At 33.8% G+C, this 16172-nt stretch overlaps 1 protein-coding gene across 1 annotated transcript in view; it reads right to left on the reverse strand.

Annotated features, from left to right (window-relative positions):
* LOC101574580 (low-density lipoprotein receptor-related protein 1B) overlaps window positions 1-16172 on the reverse strand; it is a gene marked incomplete at its 5' end in the record, with an annotated part of 229660 nt that overhangs the window by 159517 nt on the left and 53971 nt on the right. Inside the window, one exon of the mRNA XM_004626417.1 lies at window positions 2843-2959. Coding sequence (XP_004626474.1) covers window positions 2843-2959 — 117 coding nt within the window. The remainder of the gene's footprint in view (window positions 1-2842; window positions 2960-16172) is intronic.

Genomic DNA, 16172 nt, shown 5'->3' on the forward strand with positions numbered 1-16172 from the left:
CTCTCACCCCTTGCACTTCCAAATCATTCAGCCCTAAGTTATATGATTTCACGTATCTATGTGACAATCAACATCAAAGCACACCGAACTGTATGGCACCCGATACACAATGAAATGAAGTACATACTGTGTGTGACGTTTATCTTTTATGCGTTTATGCTTCTAGCCCTACAACCTTAATCCCAGCAATCTTTCCCATCCAATTTTTATTGCAATCACTGGACATCCCAGAGAGTACAATATATGATTCTTTGAAAAATTGCTAAATACATGAATCTAAATCATTCTAACCTCCCCAAAGTGTTTTCTGTATCTATGACTAGTTGGGAGTTAGCTGTGTGAAGGAGTTGGAGCAATTCTTATCATCAGAGTATTCAGTAATCAAAACGATACAGTCCTTAAATTTAAGGTACTCGATTCTCAACTACTCGTGAGATTAAACTTCGAAAAGTATTCAAAATATTAGTTCCTTTTTTGTAACTTAAATGTCTACATAATTTTTAACCCTTTTGCTCTACTAATTGCATGCCTTAGTATAACATATTCCTAGTAGTTTTAGCCCTCTCACTCTTGAGAGTGAATGTTGTTTTACCAACGAAATGTATGTAAAAGGGGACATTGTGATCAATGTGCTTCAAATAATTTTTGCAGGGAGCAAAATACAAATATTTAGCAGATAGAATACCATTACTACCTCATTTTAAGGATATTGTTTCACTTTTTCTCACTTAAAAAGCACTGATAAGAACTATCATCAGAAATAGCGAATGCTGTCGGCTCAGTGGTCATGCCCTTGAGTAGCACGTGCTGGGCATTGGGGAGAAGCCAAGGCAAAGTAGAAAGGAAACAAAGAAATATGCCCAGAAACTAATTTAAAAAATATAGAGGTAGTATCAAAATTTTATCTTGTGTCATATGTTTTAGACAATAAAATTGTTAGATATTTACTTTTATACATATTAAATGTACAAGAGAAAGATGATGATAAAAGTTTTTTTTCCAAGAAAAATATACGTATATACGCACCAAACACAGGAGCACTAACTATATAAGACAAATCTTTTTTTTTTAAATAGAAGTTGAGTTTATTTATTTATTTATTGCCATTTATTTATTTATTTATTTTTTATATTTTAAAAAATTTTTAATAGATTGCAAATTGAAAATGAATTATTTACAAACATAACTGAATATAACAGTAAAAACTGTCCAAAATAAAAATGAAGATAGAATTTACAGATCAGCCATAATAGTTCACTGTGTCAAAACCAAGACACTAATATTCATATAATTAGAATTCTCAAAGTAGAAAGGAGTAGGCAATAACTATTTAAAAATTTAAATTTTCTGAATTTAGTTCAACTTATAATACCACATTTCCAAGAAAAATGAACCTTTTGCAAAGACATTTAAAGTGTGTAAAAAACTAGATTAATTAAAGGACTGAAAGAAAAGATCTGTCCTCTTTGAATTTTATACTTAGCAAACATATCTTTGAAAACTAAAAGTAAGATTTTCTAGTTATACAAACTTGAAATATTTTAATATCTCCAGAAGTAGCATATAGGAAATAACAAAGAGCATAATTCAAAAGGCAAGAGAAGTTGCAGTATGCTCCTGGATGAACAATAAAGAGCTCTCAATGTGATAGTTATGCAGGACTATATAAAAACATATTAGATGAACGCTTATTTAAAGGTCATCCCAGATTTCTATGAAACAGTACCAATCTTATGTTGGGCTATACACATATTTTTTCCCCATATATGTGTGTGTATGTGTGTATAAAAGACAGGGATGAAGTAATATAAAGTTAACAGAAAATGGAAATATACTTTTCAAAGTTTCTAATACTAGGAGAAAATATCATACAATGTCTGTAAGACAAATCTTTTTTTTAAATTTTTTTTATTAGAGAGAGAGAGAGAGAGAGAGAGAGAGAGAGAGAGAGAGAGTGTGTGTGGTGTGTGTGTGTGTGTGTGGCCAGCTCAGCCCACCAGGGGGCGGGGCTGGCTGGCATGAGGTGCTGGGGGATTGAACCTTGGTCCCTGATGCTTTGCCAAGCTTGTTCTAAGTAGGTGCTTTAGACCACTGAGCCATCTCTCCAGCCCCTATAAGACAAATCTTAATCGACATGAAAACTCTAATATTCAATACCACGATCTTAACATGAGACCTTATCACCCCTTTACCCCAAAAGGATAGGTCAAGCAGACAAAAAAATTAGCAAAGAATTAGCAGAACTGAAACCAGAGCTTGGAAAAAATAGACGTAATGGACACATACAGAGTGTTCCACCCAAGCACAGCTGAATACACATTTTTGTCAGCTGCACATGGGTCATTTTCTTAAAAAAAAACAGAAAGCATTTTTTTTTAAAAAGAATAGCATCTTAAATACATATGATGTTCATTTCTGCAGATAAATAAGTGATAATTCACTGGAAGATACTCTCGGGTGAATTTCCGGGGTGAAAGATTTTGAGACGGAAATGAAATGAATGTTGTCTATTATACAACAAGTTAGTGGTGCCATCTCCTCCACAGCCCCCGGTATGAACCTGCATGGAGGAATTCCTTCATCGCAGAGTAATAGGTTGCATTAAACCTCGCTGTACATTCACACCAATTCTCAGAACTGGAGGAAAATAATTCTGAGGACAAGCATTTTAGTGATTCTATCTTTTAAGATTTAGGTCAATTTAGCCTGAATATTCTTGCCCAAAGTTAACATACATATGCCATTGCGAGCTGCAGGACACATAAGTTCACATTTTACCTCAATGGAAATAAAAGTTGCCTTCGGGACAATACTGCAGGGTTATTTAGCAAGAGCTACTTACTACAGTTTTCCTCATCAGAATTATCGCTGCAGTCATTCTGGCTATCACATCGCCAGTGATCTGGAATGCAGTTGCTGTTCTTACACTGGAATTCATGAGGGCCACAGGTCTTCTTATCTGTAATAGAAAGAGCCCTAATTCATATCAATGATACCCACGAGAACACTGCTCACACACTCTTCCACTACTGAATGTGACACTTCTTATGAATTTAGTGTAGTTAATGACTGAAAAAAATTGCAGATGAGAGTTGAAAATAAGCACAGGATAATTCAAGTGTTTTATTGTTCTGTGTTGTCTTTGGTCATATTTCATCAAAGTTTGATTATAATAATCTTCAGGGAACCACCCAAGGGAATTCAACACATATCACTCAGACAAAAGCAAAATTATCTCAAACCATTGTCTTGTAAGGTTATTCCATCACTAGTCCACCCTGTTAGTCAACTTCTAGTTTTCCATCTCATCTGTTTTTTTTTCAAGTATCTCTTACCCATAATCTGCTACAATTTAGCTACACTTTTTAAATATTTGTCATTAGTCACATGTGAAACTGACAGAGAATACAAGCTGAATGTAAATTTTCTAAAAATATATATCAAATGACAGCCCTTTTTCAGATTTTCTAATATTTAAATAAACAGAATGGATTTGGAATTTGGACTCAAGTGTAATAGCAAAATAAATATGTCACATATATACATAAAAATCATAGCCTAAAGATAATCTTCCTCAATATTTTCTGTATATCTACATTTTGCCAGAGACCTGTCATATAAGGTCAGGTATAAAATATTCAACTTCTAGTGTCAGATAGACTTTCAAAAAGTTTTGAATCTTGTATCATTTCAAATTTCAGCTTTTACAGCTACGGATGGATGGTGGACCTGAAATAATGCCTTACATGTAGGCAGAGATTGAGATTAAGTGTTCTATTCATCTTCAGCCTTTAAAGAAGGCATGGACAACCCATAGCCCACAGACCACGTGCTTCCTCACACAGCTAGTAGAGTGCTGTACAAGACTGTAAACTTTGAACATTAACCTAATTCTTAGCAGTGTTTCTCACAACCTGCATACGCAGTGTTCACAAACTGGAAGCAAAAGCAGAAAGCTATCAATGAGAGGATGCATTGCACTGGTAATTCCACCTCCTATTCATGCCATGCAATGTGTAAAGGAAACCCTTGTATACCAGACTGTCCTTGTGGTAGTGAAATGCAGCAATTATTTAATAATGTATTAACCAAATATGAATGTTCTGACTGGGAGGATGGGCATGTATTGTCATGTGCATTTTCAGCATTAGTTATTAAATATGACGGTTTGTTACTTCTTAATAAATTTAATAAGTTAAAATAAGTTTTCAGCAGCCATGCTGAGACAGGATTTTAGCGCATGTCAGATTGGCTGGGTGTGAGTAGCCTGGCAATCAGGGAGAACCAGGACATGTGGCAATAGCTACAAAACTTTCCACCTTGTACCAAGCTTAGAATGCTATCTTCATTTCTTCAGGAACAAGATGAAGGTTTTTGATAAAATGATCAAAAATGATGCGAGAACAGGGCCTACAAAAGACGGTGGATATTAGCCTCATGGCTGCTCTGGGGCTCTGCACCAGCCCGCTCCGCACCAGCCCGCTCCGCACCAGCCCACACTGCACCAGCCCACACTGCACTCTGCAAAGCATATTTCTCTGCCCATCTTTAATCCTGCTTTTCATAATGTTAGTAAATGCAAAACAACTTTCAATTTTCTTTTCTTTCAATTCTTTTTTCAGAACAACAAAAGCTTGGAAAGAACTCCAAGGACCAGCCCGGCATTCCAGTCACCTTCTAACAGTGCCACATGAAGCACAAACATGCCATCAACCATTTTTGCTCGTGAAATTTTTAAAGCCATATTTTGACATTAATAATACTTGGAAAACATATGGTTCCTTAATTGTTAATTTTTGTATTCTACATTTTTGAAACAGAGTTTATGACAAATTCTCTTCCCTCATTTCAGCCAGGCAAGCCACCGGCTGACGACCCATGGCTTGAACAATCTTATGGAACATGGCAAAAAGTATTAATTGGATGATTAATTTACTGACAATAAAAATAAACTCTTCAGAGTATAGAAACTTGATAAATTTTACTATCATTACATAACACAGTCAGTATTCTTAAGCATGTATTTTTTTTTTTTTACTCTCCGTTTAGTGCTTTTGCAAAAATCAGCATATGTCCATATAAGCCAGAAATAAAAGGTTAAAGTTTATTTAAAGCTTAAGTCATATATGTCTAAATTTTAGAGAATGTAAACTATATAGTCTAAAGAAATGCTGGTTGAACTTCCACATGCATTTCTGTATGTCCTTCAGAACTGTGCTACAATGATCATTGGAATTTAGTATATCAAGATTTCTAACAAGCTAGCTAGGGATATGACCTTGGTCACCAAATGACCTTGATGAGCCAAGCAGTCAAGAAACAAATGATATTAAATTAGTAACACAAAATAAAAAATTACAATCCTCAGTGAAAACTTTAGGCTATCTCTTTCATATATTTAGGTCAGCTCTTTCTGTGTCACATTAAAGATGGACAAAGAAGTGCTTCAACTTTCAGAATAGTAAAATAATTTAATTAAAAGAAAATGAGGGGGCCTGGCCCTAGCTCAGTCCTTTAAGTGGCTGCTTCCACAAAGCTGTCAGCCTCAGGTTCCTGGAGTTCGAACCTCACAACTCTCCCGCTGGCCAAAAGTGCCCTGAAGGCATTCGAGGAAGAAAAAAAAAAAAAAAAAAAAAAAAAAAAAAAATGAGTTTTTTTGGATAGTTACAATTCATACTTCAGAAGCATCTTGTGAAATTCAGCTTCAGTGAAAGCAAAAGTGTTTTAACTATAGTTGTGAAAAATAAATAATAACAACCTACTGAGGATTATATCTAGCTCTTAGCAAAACATTTCCATAACATGAACACAATGAATTCCCATAATATCCTTAAGGAATACTATTATATTTATGTAAATAAAAGAAGAAAATAAGTATTAGAAGATTTTAAATCATTTGTCCACTCTTACAAAGATTTTAAATTGTGTTAAATTGGAAAGACAAAATCATATCCAGCTGTTATTAAGGAAACTCTCAAGAGATATTGCAAATGCATTTTATCATATGTATATATATTTTTTTTCTCCCCATACTTTTTCTACTTACTTGGTAATAATTGATCATAAACTGTCTTGTATCATGGTATGAAATGTGATTCTATATTCTCACTCTTTCCCTGTTTCATAAAGCTTTACATTTAAATATTAGCTTAAGATTCACAGCATTTCTAAAATGACATTCTTCACGTCTTTTTTTGCATTTTTTTTTTTTTTTTTGTATTTTAGGGTCTACAGGGTGTTCAATGTCTCACTACTAGATTGGACTCGTAATGATCTACCTGTTTACAGCCTCCCAAGAACTGGGATTATGGGCATGCACCACCACGTCCAGTCTCAGTTGCCATCTCAGCATGCTCCGGGGGCAGGGCCAGCAGGGCAGGACCAGGCATTGAACCCCTGTCCCCTGGGCCTGCTTGCAGGTGCTTTAATCCACTGAGTTATTTGGCCAGCTCCTTCATATCTTAATGAATGTACTATGTGTTTTTACAGTGTTTTCAATAATATGCACATTTGGAGCACAATAATGTAATAAGGTTCCGACTAAATCAGATAATAGATAAATTGATGTAATAGTAGATTAGTAACCCTAAAAGAAGAATCTTCCCTGACTGTGAAAGATTAGTCACTGAACTTGCAATCAATTAGGTACATTTATTAAATAATTTTTCCATCTTTTTTCTATATTGACACAGTGTCATTATTTGTACCAGAAAAGTTCTATGTGTATTTATTTAAAAATAAACCTCATAAAATTTCCTCTGTTTTTTTTTTTTTTTCTGTATTTTAGGGAAGAGTCTACAGGATGTTCAGGGTCTCATGGCTAGATTGGATTCTTAGTGATTCTCCTGTTTGCATCCCCCTAAGAACTGGTATTACAGGAGTGCACCACCATGCCCAGTCTCAATTGCCATCTCAGCATACCCAAGGGGCAGGGTCAGCATGGTAGGCCCAGGAATCAAACCCCTGAACCCTGTGCCTACATGCAGGCCCTTTAATCTGCTGAGCTATTTGGCCCGCCTACAATTTTCTCTTGACAGAAATAATGTTCTGAGAAGATTATTTACTTTATATAAAGCATATACATTATACAAATTTTATTTCCAAATTGTTTAATTTTTGATATTATATATAAAAGTCACAAGTAAATACTTTGTAGCTTTGTTCTACATTTAAATATTTCTTGATGATTGACATATATCAGAGTGCATGTGAATAAAGTCTAAAATATATGTTTCCAAGTTGTCTACATATAAAGTTATTTGGAGAAGTAAAATCTCCTTTCTCATATCATATTCACCTCAATTGAATCACTCTCTCAAAATATAAGCAGATATCAGTATTTCCTAAATCTAGACTGGTGACTCTAATGAGCAGCAAGGATTGAAAATTGCTAGCCCCAAAAAACCTGAATGAAAACAGAGCACAAATTTTCCACACTATAGTATGCAGAATAATTAATATAAAAAGTTCATAGTGTTTTACATTAATTTATGTTGCTTAATAGCATTGAAAATATATTTTCTTCTTTATAGAATTCTAAATATGGAGAAATAATCATGTATGTGGAACTTGCATTTTGGGATGTTTTCATATGCATTTATGATTTTGGCACAAATTTATTTTTCTAGTAAGGCAGAATGAGGAATCTTCAAAGTAGATGACTAATTTTACACTGTGAACACAACCATACTAGTCATTGTCAGGGATATGTTGGAAAAATTAAAATCTCTGGGGACAGTCTTCTCTTAGAGTAAGAACTGTGGAAATGCTTAGGAACTGAAACTGGCAGAGAAATTGATGTTTCTGTGCCGACTTAAAGGAATTTATATACTACCAGATGTATTAAATGAATTTAAAAAGTGCATACAGAAATTTACTTGTATTTTTAAATATTGAGGATAAACAGAAATAAAACAAAACAATTTAAAATGATATCAATAAAACACAAAGCTTGGATTGAACATAGAGAATTTATGTATGTTTTCCATGATTAAAACATAAATCATTGCTGAAAAACTGAATAATGCCAAAGAAACATACTTAGATCACAGATCTCAATACCAAAATACACTTATTATCTAAATTAACTTGTCAACATAACACAATCACTATTAAAATTTCCACAAGTTATTCTTTTTTGTCTGTATTTTAGGGGCCGATGGGGTGTTCAGGGTCTGACTACTAGATCAGACTTGTAGTGATTCACACATTATCAAGAAGATGATCTATTGTGATCAGTAGGTTTCATCCCACAGGGGCAAGGTTGGTTCAACTTGCATAAGGAAACACACGTAAGAGCAAAGGTAAAAAACAATATGATTAAAGGAATAGATAAAGAATAGGCTCTCAACACAATTGAACAGCACTCATGATGAAAAACTCTGAAGAAATAGGCATAGAAGGACCATACCTGAATATAATAGAGGTTGTTTATGACCAACCAACGGCCAACAACATATTAAATGGGGAAAAACTAAAATCATTCCTCCTAAAATCAGAAATCAAAAAAGACATCCACTATCACTTCATCTACTTAACATAATGCTTTCATAAATAGTTTACCGTATTTCTGAATCTAGGTGCGAGATATGTATTGTGTCAGGCAGAGTTGTGAATTAGTTCATGATGTCTTTGTGTGTGAAACTGTTCAAGGGTGGATTGTGAGCATTAATCTTACAATGTCAATTTGGTTTTTTGTTGTTGTTGTCATTTCTTTGCTTTGTTTTGTTTTTGTGCTGGGATTGAAAGAAAAGTCCTTATGCTTGCTAGGCAGGTGCTGTGCTACTAAACTACTTCCCCAGCCTTTCAATGTCGACTCCATTGGATTGCCACCTAGCAGATAACTCAATTTGGCTGGATCTCTGTGAGTCACAGAGGCATGATCTTGGGTACTGTATATATATATATCCCTCACCTATAACGTTCTCCTGATGTCCGCATTGTTCTCTTCTATGGTTCCCAGTCACCATGAATTAAGCAGCTGTTTTTCCTCACACCTCTGTGCTGTGAGCTTTCTGCTCACATACATGCTTTGTTAAGTGAAATTCTGTATTGCTTGTAAATTTTTCTGTTTTAATTCTAATTTGTACACTCTAAAAATAGAAAAAAACTTAAAAAAAGAATAGTGATTGGCAGAAATCATATCAGGCATAGGATTTGCATCTGAAATATGCAATTACTACACCACTTAAAAGCACATAGGGAAAAAACCTGAACAGGTATTTCATAATAGAAGATAATTGATTAGCAAATAGAGGTTCTCAAAATGTTTATTTACTAAAATAATTCTAACAAAAACATGATGATATGTCACTTAACACGTTCTAAAATTACTCAAACCAAAAATGTCATCCAAATTTTTTGCGAGAATATAGAAGACTCCAGCTCTGCAATGCTGGTTCTTTGTAAGTTAAAAATAACTATGGTACAGTTCTACAATTCTGATATTTATTCAGTTAAGAAAAGAAGTAGTTAATAACATATTTCTACAAAGCTGATTGTGGATCATTTTTTATAATAACCAACTATGAAAAAGAGAAAAGAAAGAAATGTATAAGAAACTAAGAAGAGAAAAATTATAAACGACTGAAAAAAGGAGACCAAACATATTAAGTATTATCTGCCTCTTCCAAGTAAACCAGGAGAAATGTGCAGTACAGTTGTCCAAACCAACTTGCTTACATACCTAGAAAAATCTCTTTCCCCCACTTCCTCTCCTGTCCGCCTCAATTCAGTAACTCTTTCCTATTAAATAAGTTTATTCCCTTTTCCCAGGATCTATTGTACCCTTCAGATTTCGTTTTTCTCTTTCAGGTTCTCACACTAAGGATACAACAACTATGAAAGTGATCCAAATTGAAATATATCATATATTACAATACTGCTTGTATATAAAAAACTAAACATTTAGTGGAGTATTTTGGAGATATTTTATCAATGTAAGCTAAAAGAAAACTATAGGAAAGGAAAAATCTAAAGCATGAATTTTCATGTGCTTTGCAATAACTAAGTATAAGTAAAACTTATAAATGGCAAGAAGAAAGAGTGAGTGATTGTGGAGGAAAGCATGAAGGATATTGACAGAAAGGCATGAGAGGGAGCTTTCCGGAGAGGTGTGAAGGTTCTGTATCTTTCGTCAGGTGGTTTCTACATGCTGTATGTTGATGACAAAACTCATCAAATGGAACACACAAGACCTGCACATTCCATTTTATTTTAATGACATAATTAGATTTATTATTAGAGTTCCCATGAGTTTTAAAACACAAAAATTTATATAACATAAAATATTATTTAGTTCCTATACATTCAAGTATGTTAAGAAAGAAAATTATTCTGTTAAAAATAAGAATTTAAAATATAAGCAATCCATATTGATAGAATTAATGCAACAGTAATCATTTGTATGAATATATATGTACATATACAACTACACAGAGGCATATCATATATATTATGTATATAATTAGTAGGGTCTGAGATAAATATATGCATATATATATATATAAATAGTATTTGTATTCATATAGCATGTTTCTCTCTTGAGCTTATCACTTTTCTTTCTATTTTATAAAGTAAAGCAGATCTACCCTATTATTTGTGTTTGTCAATTTTATAAATCAGCAGATGTTCCCAAGGTTTGACGTGTAGCCTAATTAATGGATACAGAACAGCTGTATTTAGCATGCCTGGATCCAAGATTCTACTTTGCCATTTCCCAGCTGTACAGCATTGAGAATACCACGGAAATTCTCTCAGACACTACTAACTAAATTATAATAAAATAATATTCACATACTATGCTTGCTTACTTTGAGTGTCTTATGCAATACACATGAAATCATAGATGACATTTTGCTACTTCCTGAACAGTTATTAAGAACATCTAAAATATTCTAATTGTCAAGAGTAGTGCTTCAGCTTCCAATTTTCCCAATTCTGTATGTTACTAGAGAAGATTGGATTGATATATGAAGGTCTATGAAATGTCCTAGGTAACTGCAGTTTGCTTGATTGTGTTCAATGACCTTGTATTACAAAAGTGACCATTTATGCATCAATTAGACAGTGAGTTTCCCATGACACACAATATATTTATCTCATCCTTCTTATCACCTGTTATTCTCTGATGCACAGATTTGGCTATCCCTCCGTTCCCTAAAGATATACCTTGTAAATTTAAAGTGGCACTTGAATAATCCAGTATTTCATGGACATCCCAAATACAACATATGTGGTACAGAATACGCAACATAATCAATAATGTCATCTAAACTCACCTACAGAGATGATAGAAGTTTCATTACAACTTGTGAATTAAAGGGTGCTTGCATTTTTTTCTATTATCACGTTTTTCAAATAAATTATTTTCAATAAATATATGCCACTAAACTGTTCCCCTTATGTTTAACAGTTATAGTGTGTGTTCTACCAGCATTTCATATAAAACACATTACCTTTTTGTTAACTCTGTGGCAAAAATCAAAATAAATATGTTATTGGGATAACCATCAGTTCTTCAATGAATGCATAAAATAATATCTGTTGTGCGTATATGTATTTTTATGTATTAATAATTCCACAACAATAGTTCAATCAACTTAATTTTTTACTAACTTGAAATTAAATACTATTTTGTTAATAATTTATGTTTTAGTTATTAAAAAGTCACTTATAAATTTGGCCATATGTTTCTTTTAGTTTTAAAAATGTGATTTTATAGCTCACTTGATTATTATTGTAAAGTATGATGCATACAAGCATTTTGTAGCAAAATTAGGAAGAAAAGACTTCAAATTCCAACATTTGGGTAGTGTTGCAAAAAGCAGAAATTTTGCTGCTTTTTTTTTTTTTTAATGTTCTTTTGTAGCTGCCACTTTCTCCTCGTCTGGGAAGAATACTTAGAAATAAGTAGAAATGTGCATAATTTTAATTATAAAATTAGGCAAATTTATAGTCACAAACACTCTGAGGCAAAAAGAATTGTGAGAACAATGCACTTGAGTTTGTAGCCCTGCAGCTACTTTTACCCCCTTTAGTTACAGATTATAAATTATAGCCTCTGAAGGACAGAGTTAGAACGGGAGTATCTTCTTTCATGGGAGAACTTGTCTTCTTGGGGGAGGATAATCTCCTGTTAATTTTCAAATCACTGCCTTTATATAGAAATTACTTGTTTTTCTTTCTTAAATCAGTCCTGCAGGATTCGGACCATTTATCCTCAACGTTTCCCGATGTCTCTGCTCACATGGTATGGAAAGGAATACGTGTACATATTTTCCAAATGTTCTTCTTCCCCTTTTTGCCTGGTCATGAATTTTGCATAGTGATGACAGAAATAATGGTAGCATGTTGTTCTGTTTATTTGATTTGACTGGTGGTTTCTTCTAACTCTTTCTGGGTTAATGGCATCCACATAGTAAATATTATTATTATTAATACTGCTCATCCTGCGTCCCTCCTCCACTGCACAGGGATAAGCCCGTGACCAGGATGTCCTCTCCTCATTCTAACTCATTATCCTAACAGTTTATGACAGTCTTCCGCCCCCTCCCAGTCCAGAATTATGCCTGCAACTTGGAACATAACCTTTTGGCCTGAGAAAAAGCAGAAAATGGCAAAGAAAAAAGTCCTTCTACCCTGAGAAGGTGCTTTCCCTGCTGTTCTTTAATAGTCTTTTTGAAAGTTTCCAGTAACATTTCTCATGTATCATGATGTTCAGAAGTTACTCACATGATTATGACTTGCTACCAAGAAAGATGGAAAATATGATGGCTTATTCTGAATAGCAGTGTGTTAAACTAAAATGTGGGGTGCTGCTTCTAAGTAGAAAATAAAAAAGGAGTACTGGGATAGACTTTTAGGAGTCTCTATCAACAACGTACTTAGGACAATTAAAACAATTTTAGATTATTTCTCTGGAAAATGACAAAAAAGAGAACATATTTCTCCTAGTGAGATCACAAATCTTATAACCTCAAGTTGCAATGGGCCATTTTCAAAATCATGTGGAAAGAAGTTATTTGAGAATAAACAGACAACTTAGAAGTGCAGAAAAAGGCAGCTGGACTCTAATTACTGAACATGAATATTTGGATCCAAATGGTACCTGTGGTCAGCCTTATTTACTGTTTGGAAGCATGACAGAAAGATTATATTTTCCCACTAGTTTGTGTTGAATTTCTGACACCTACAGATAGATAGTCTTGACTAACACAAACACCGTACTATGTTTACTGTTTAAAAGTGTTATAGATGCCTTATAACAGTGTTATCTATCTGTTCAGACTTGTGTAATTCCGATGCTATTTTATTGGCTTAGAATGACCCAAGTAATGACAATCCAAGAAGCCTCAGAGTCAGGATCTGTTTAAAAGTGATTTTCAAACCCTGGTTTCCGTGGTCAGGGGGACAGGCTCGTATCTCATGCATGTTCTCTACGGGATGTGTTACTGCAGCCTCTAGTGATACTGATTAACTATAAAGCTGCACACTGCCCTACGTGGTGAAGTGTTTGTTGGATGCAAAATTAATTTCATGTTATTTCTCACCAATTTAAATAATATTCCTCAATGCACACTTAAACACATAACCTGCTTTGAGTGGGGACTGGGAGGAACTTGTGGATGCACCACCAATTAAGGATAATAAAGCCTGCTACATCTTATCCCCATAGGGTTCAGGTATTTCTCTTTGGTTTTGAATTTCTATTTTTTCTTTAACTTTTACATTATTCTTCCTGGCAGAGAAGAGAAAGAATTACAAAGTAAATCAAGTTACCAATGACATATTTTCTTTATAAAGAGATGAATCTATAATGAACTATCTATGTAGAAGCTCCACTAACGACATTTCAAAAATTGCATGTCAATGAAATATAATTTTCACTTGAAATTTTCCAAATTCACCTCATGCAGCTTTAGAAAGTGTCATATTACATATTGTAATGCCATCCATTGCGCTTGACAAGAATTTGTGATTCTCATTTATAAACTTGTATTGTAACTTTATGGCTGGAAAGTAGTGTATGAGGGCTGTCACTTACATTCTTGTCTTTTGCTTACATACCTGTGTCACCCCATAAACCCTTGCAATCCTACTCATCAAGATCTTCTGGGGTCGAGGAGAGGGCTCAGTGGAATAAGCGCTTCCCTGGCAAGTGCAAGGGCCTGAGTTCAGTCCCCGGTTCAGGAAAAACAAAATCTTCTTAGCCTATACTCTTGACACATGCTCCGTATGACATTATCATACGAACAAATTTGCATTTATAAACTAGAAATGAAAAAGAAACTAAACAGGCATAAAACAAAAGCATAGACATAGTCTTCAGATTCACCCTAAGTGCCTTGGTTCAGGGAGAAAAATCCCAGCAATTCCACTGATGCTCCTTCTACATGTTCAGACCCAAACAAAGTAAGTGCTTCCTTTGCCTTTTAACACAAATATTTCTTCTATTTTTAAAAATGAAAGTCAACACAATTTGGAGCAATTAAGAGGTTAGTCTGTCAAAATATTTCAAGTGTACAATTGATGGCTGTGGCCTAATCTGTGTGCCTGACTCTGAAGCACCAGGCATTTGCTCAGTTGACTTCGTATTTTCTGATGCATTGACTCAAGTTTTCTTTGATGGGAAGTAGCAAAGTGAAGAACAAAAATCTGAAATGTTAAAGGTAGAACTTGATTTATATTACAGTTCTGAATATAACTGTTGTTTATGGTATATTTATGCATATTTCAGTTTCTTTATCTATTTAAAATTGAAAGAAACATTTAAGTTAAGCATTTAAGTCATGGCTTAATAAATAGTATCTAGTAATGACTAAATTGTACTACTAATTAGTGGTCTAATAAATAGTAGCTATAAATTAAAAGATGATTGATTGTAATGTGAGCTTCATCTTCTAGCTAATCAATTTTCCAGGGAAGAAAATTAATGTTTCATGTGCTATATTGTAGGAGATGGTTCAACTCCTTTCTGTTTATAATCTTCTTGCGTGAAGTGTGTAAGTATGTTTACTGAAATACTGAAGTATCCTGATCATTTCAGGAGCAAAGATCTAGTATTGAGAGCCTACTGCAGGTCACATAGCAAAGATTATTGTCAAAGAAAACAACTAAATACTCATAAAAAATGTGGACAGAAGATCTCTAGGGTATTTTAAAGAAAAAAAGTGTTTTAGTTTAGAGTCTTCACAGACATATTTATTGGGTCCATAAAATTTCTTGTCTTGAACCATTCTTGTGTCTTCTTAAAAATGTTACTTATTTTCATTATGTAGGTAATATGCAGTGCTTGGGGAAATTTAAGACAAGAAAGGCAAAAAGAACTAATAGGCATATAACATAGAAGTAAGATATACTATATTTTGTAGAGCAAGAAAGTAAATTCAAATAAAATTTTATATTTCATATTTCACTATAATGATACAGAAATAATTTTATAGCTCATTAAAAGCTTTAATAAATGCCATTTTCATGACTGTATAAGATTCCTTTTGCATTTATACTTAAAAATTATCTGCCAGTTCATCATTTAATGTTTTATTTTCTTCAATTTGAAGAAAAATGTAATTATATTTGAAATAAAATACTTTCTTCTACATGTAAGCCTGCAGAAAGTTGTTTTAAGAAATCTTTTATTATGGACTGTGGAGACAGCCCAGTGGCCTAAACACTTGCCAAGCAAGTTCAAGGACCCGGATTTAATCTCTGGTACCACAGCATGCCATGTGGGCCCCAGAACCCATGCTGTGCTAGCCACCAAAACCGGGCATGGTGGCATACATCTGTAATCCCAATGCTGGAGAGATGAGACAGGAGGATCACTAGGAGTCTGAGCTGCATAGCAAGACCCTATAGCAGATAAATAAATTAATTAAGTATTATTATTATTATTATTATTATTATTATTAAGCAAAGTCACCATAATTTTGTATTTGGTCATTTTTATATTGCTCTCTTGTCCTTGGCATGCACTCTGATGCTCCTCCCAGAAGTACTAATATTTTTAGATGAAATCTAATGTGTTAATTAGCTTCTTAGCAAAGAAAAATATATTTTCTACTTGACAGCTATGAAAGCCTTCCTAGAATAAGTTGCATCTTTAAATTAACTTCATGTATGAAGTTTCTATCATTATATTAATAATTATAAACCAGTCCAACTGCCTTTTC

This window comes from Octodon degus, unplaced genomic scaffold (genome assembly GCF_000260255.1).
Source record: "Octodon degus isolate 3935 unplaced genomic scaffold, OctDeg1.0 scaffold00014, whole genome shotgun sequence".
NCBI classification, from domain to species: Eukaryota; Metazoa; Chordata; class Mammalia; order Rodentia; family Octodontidae; genus Octodon; species Octodon degus.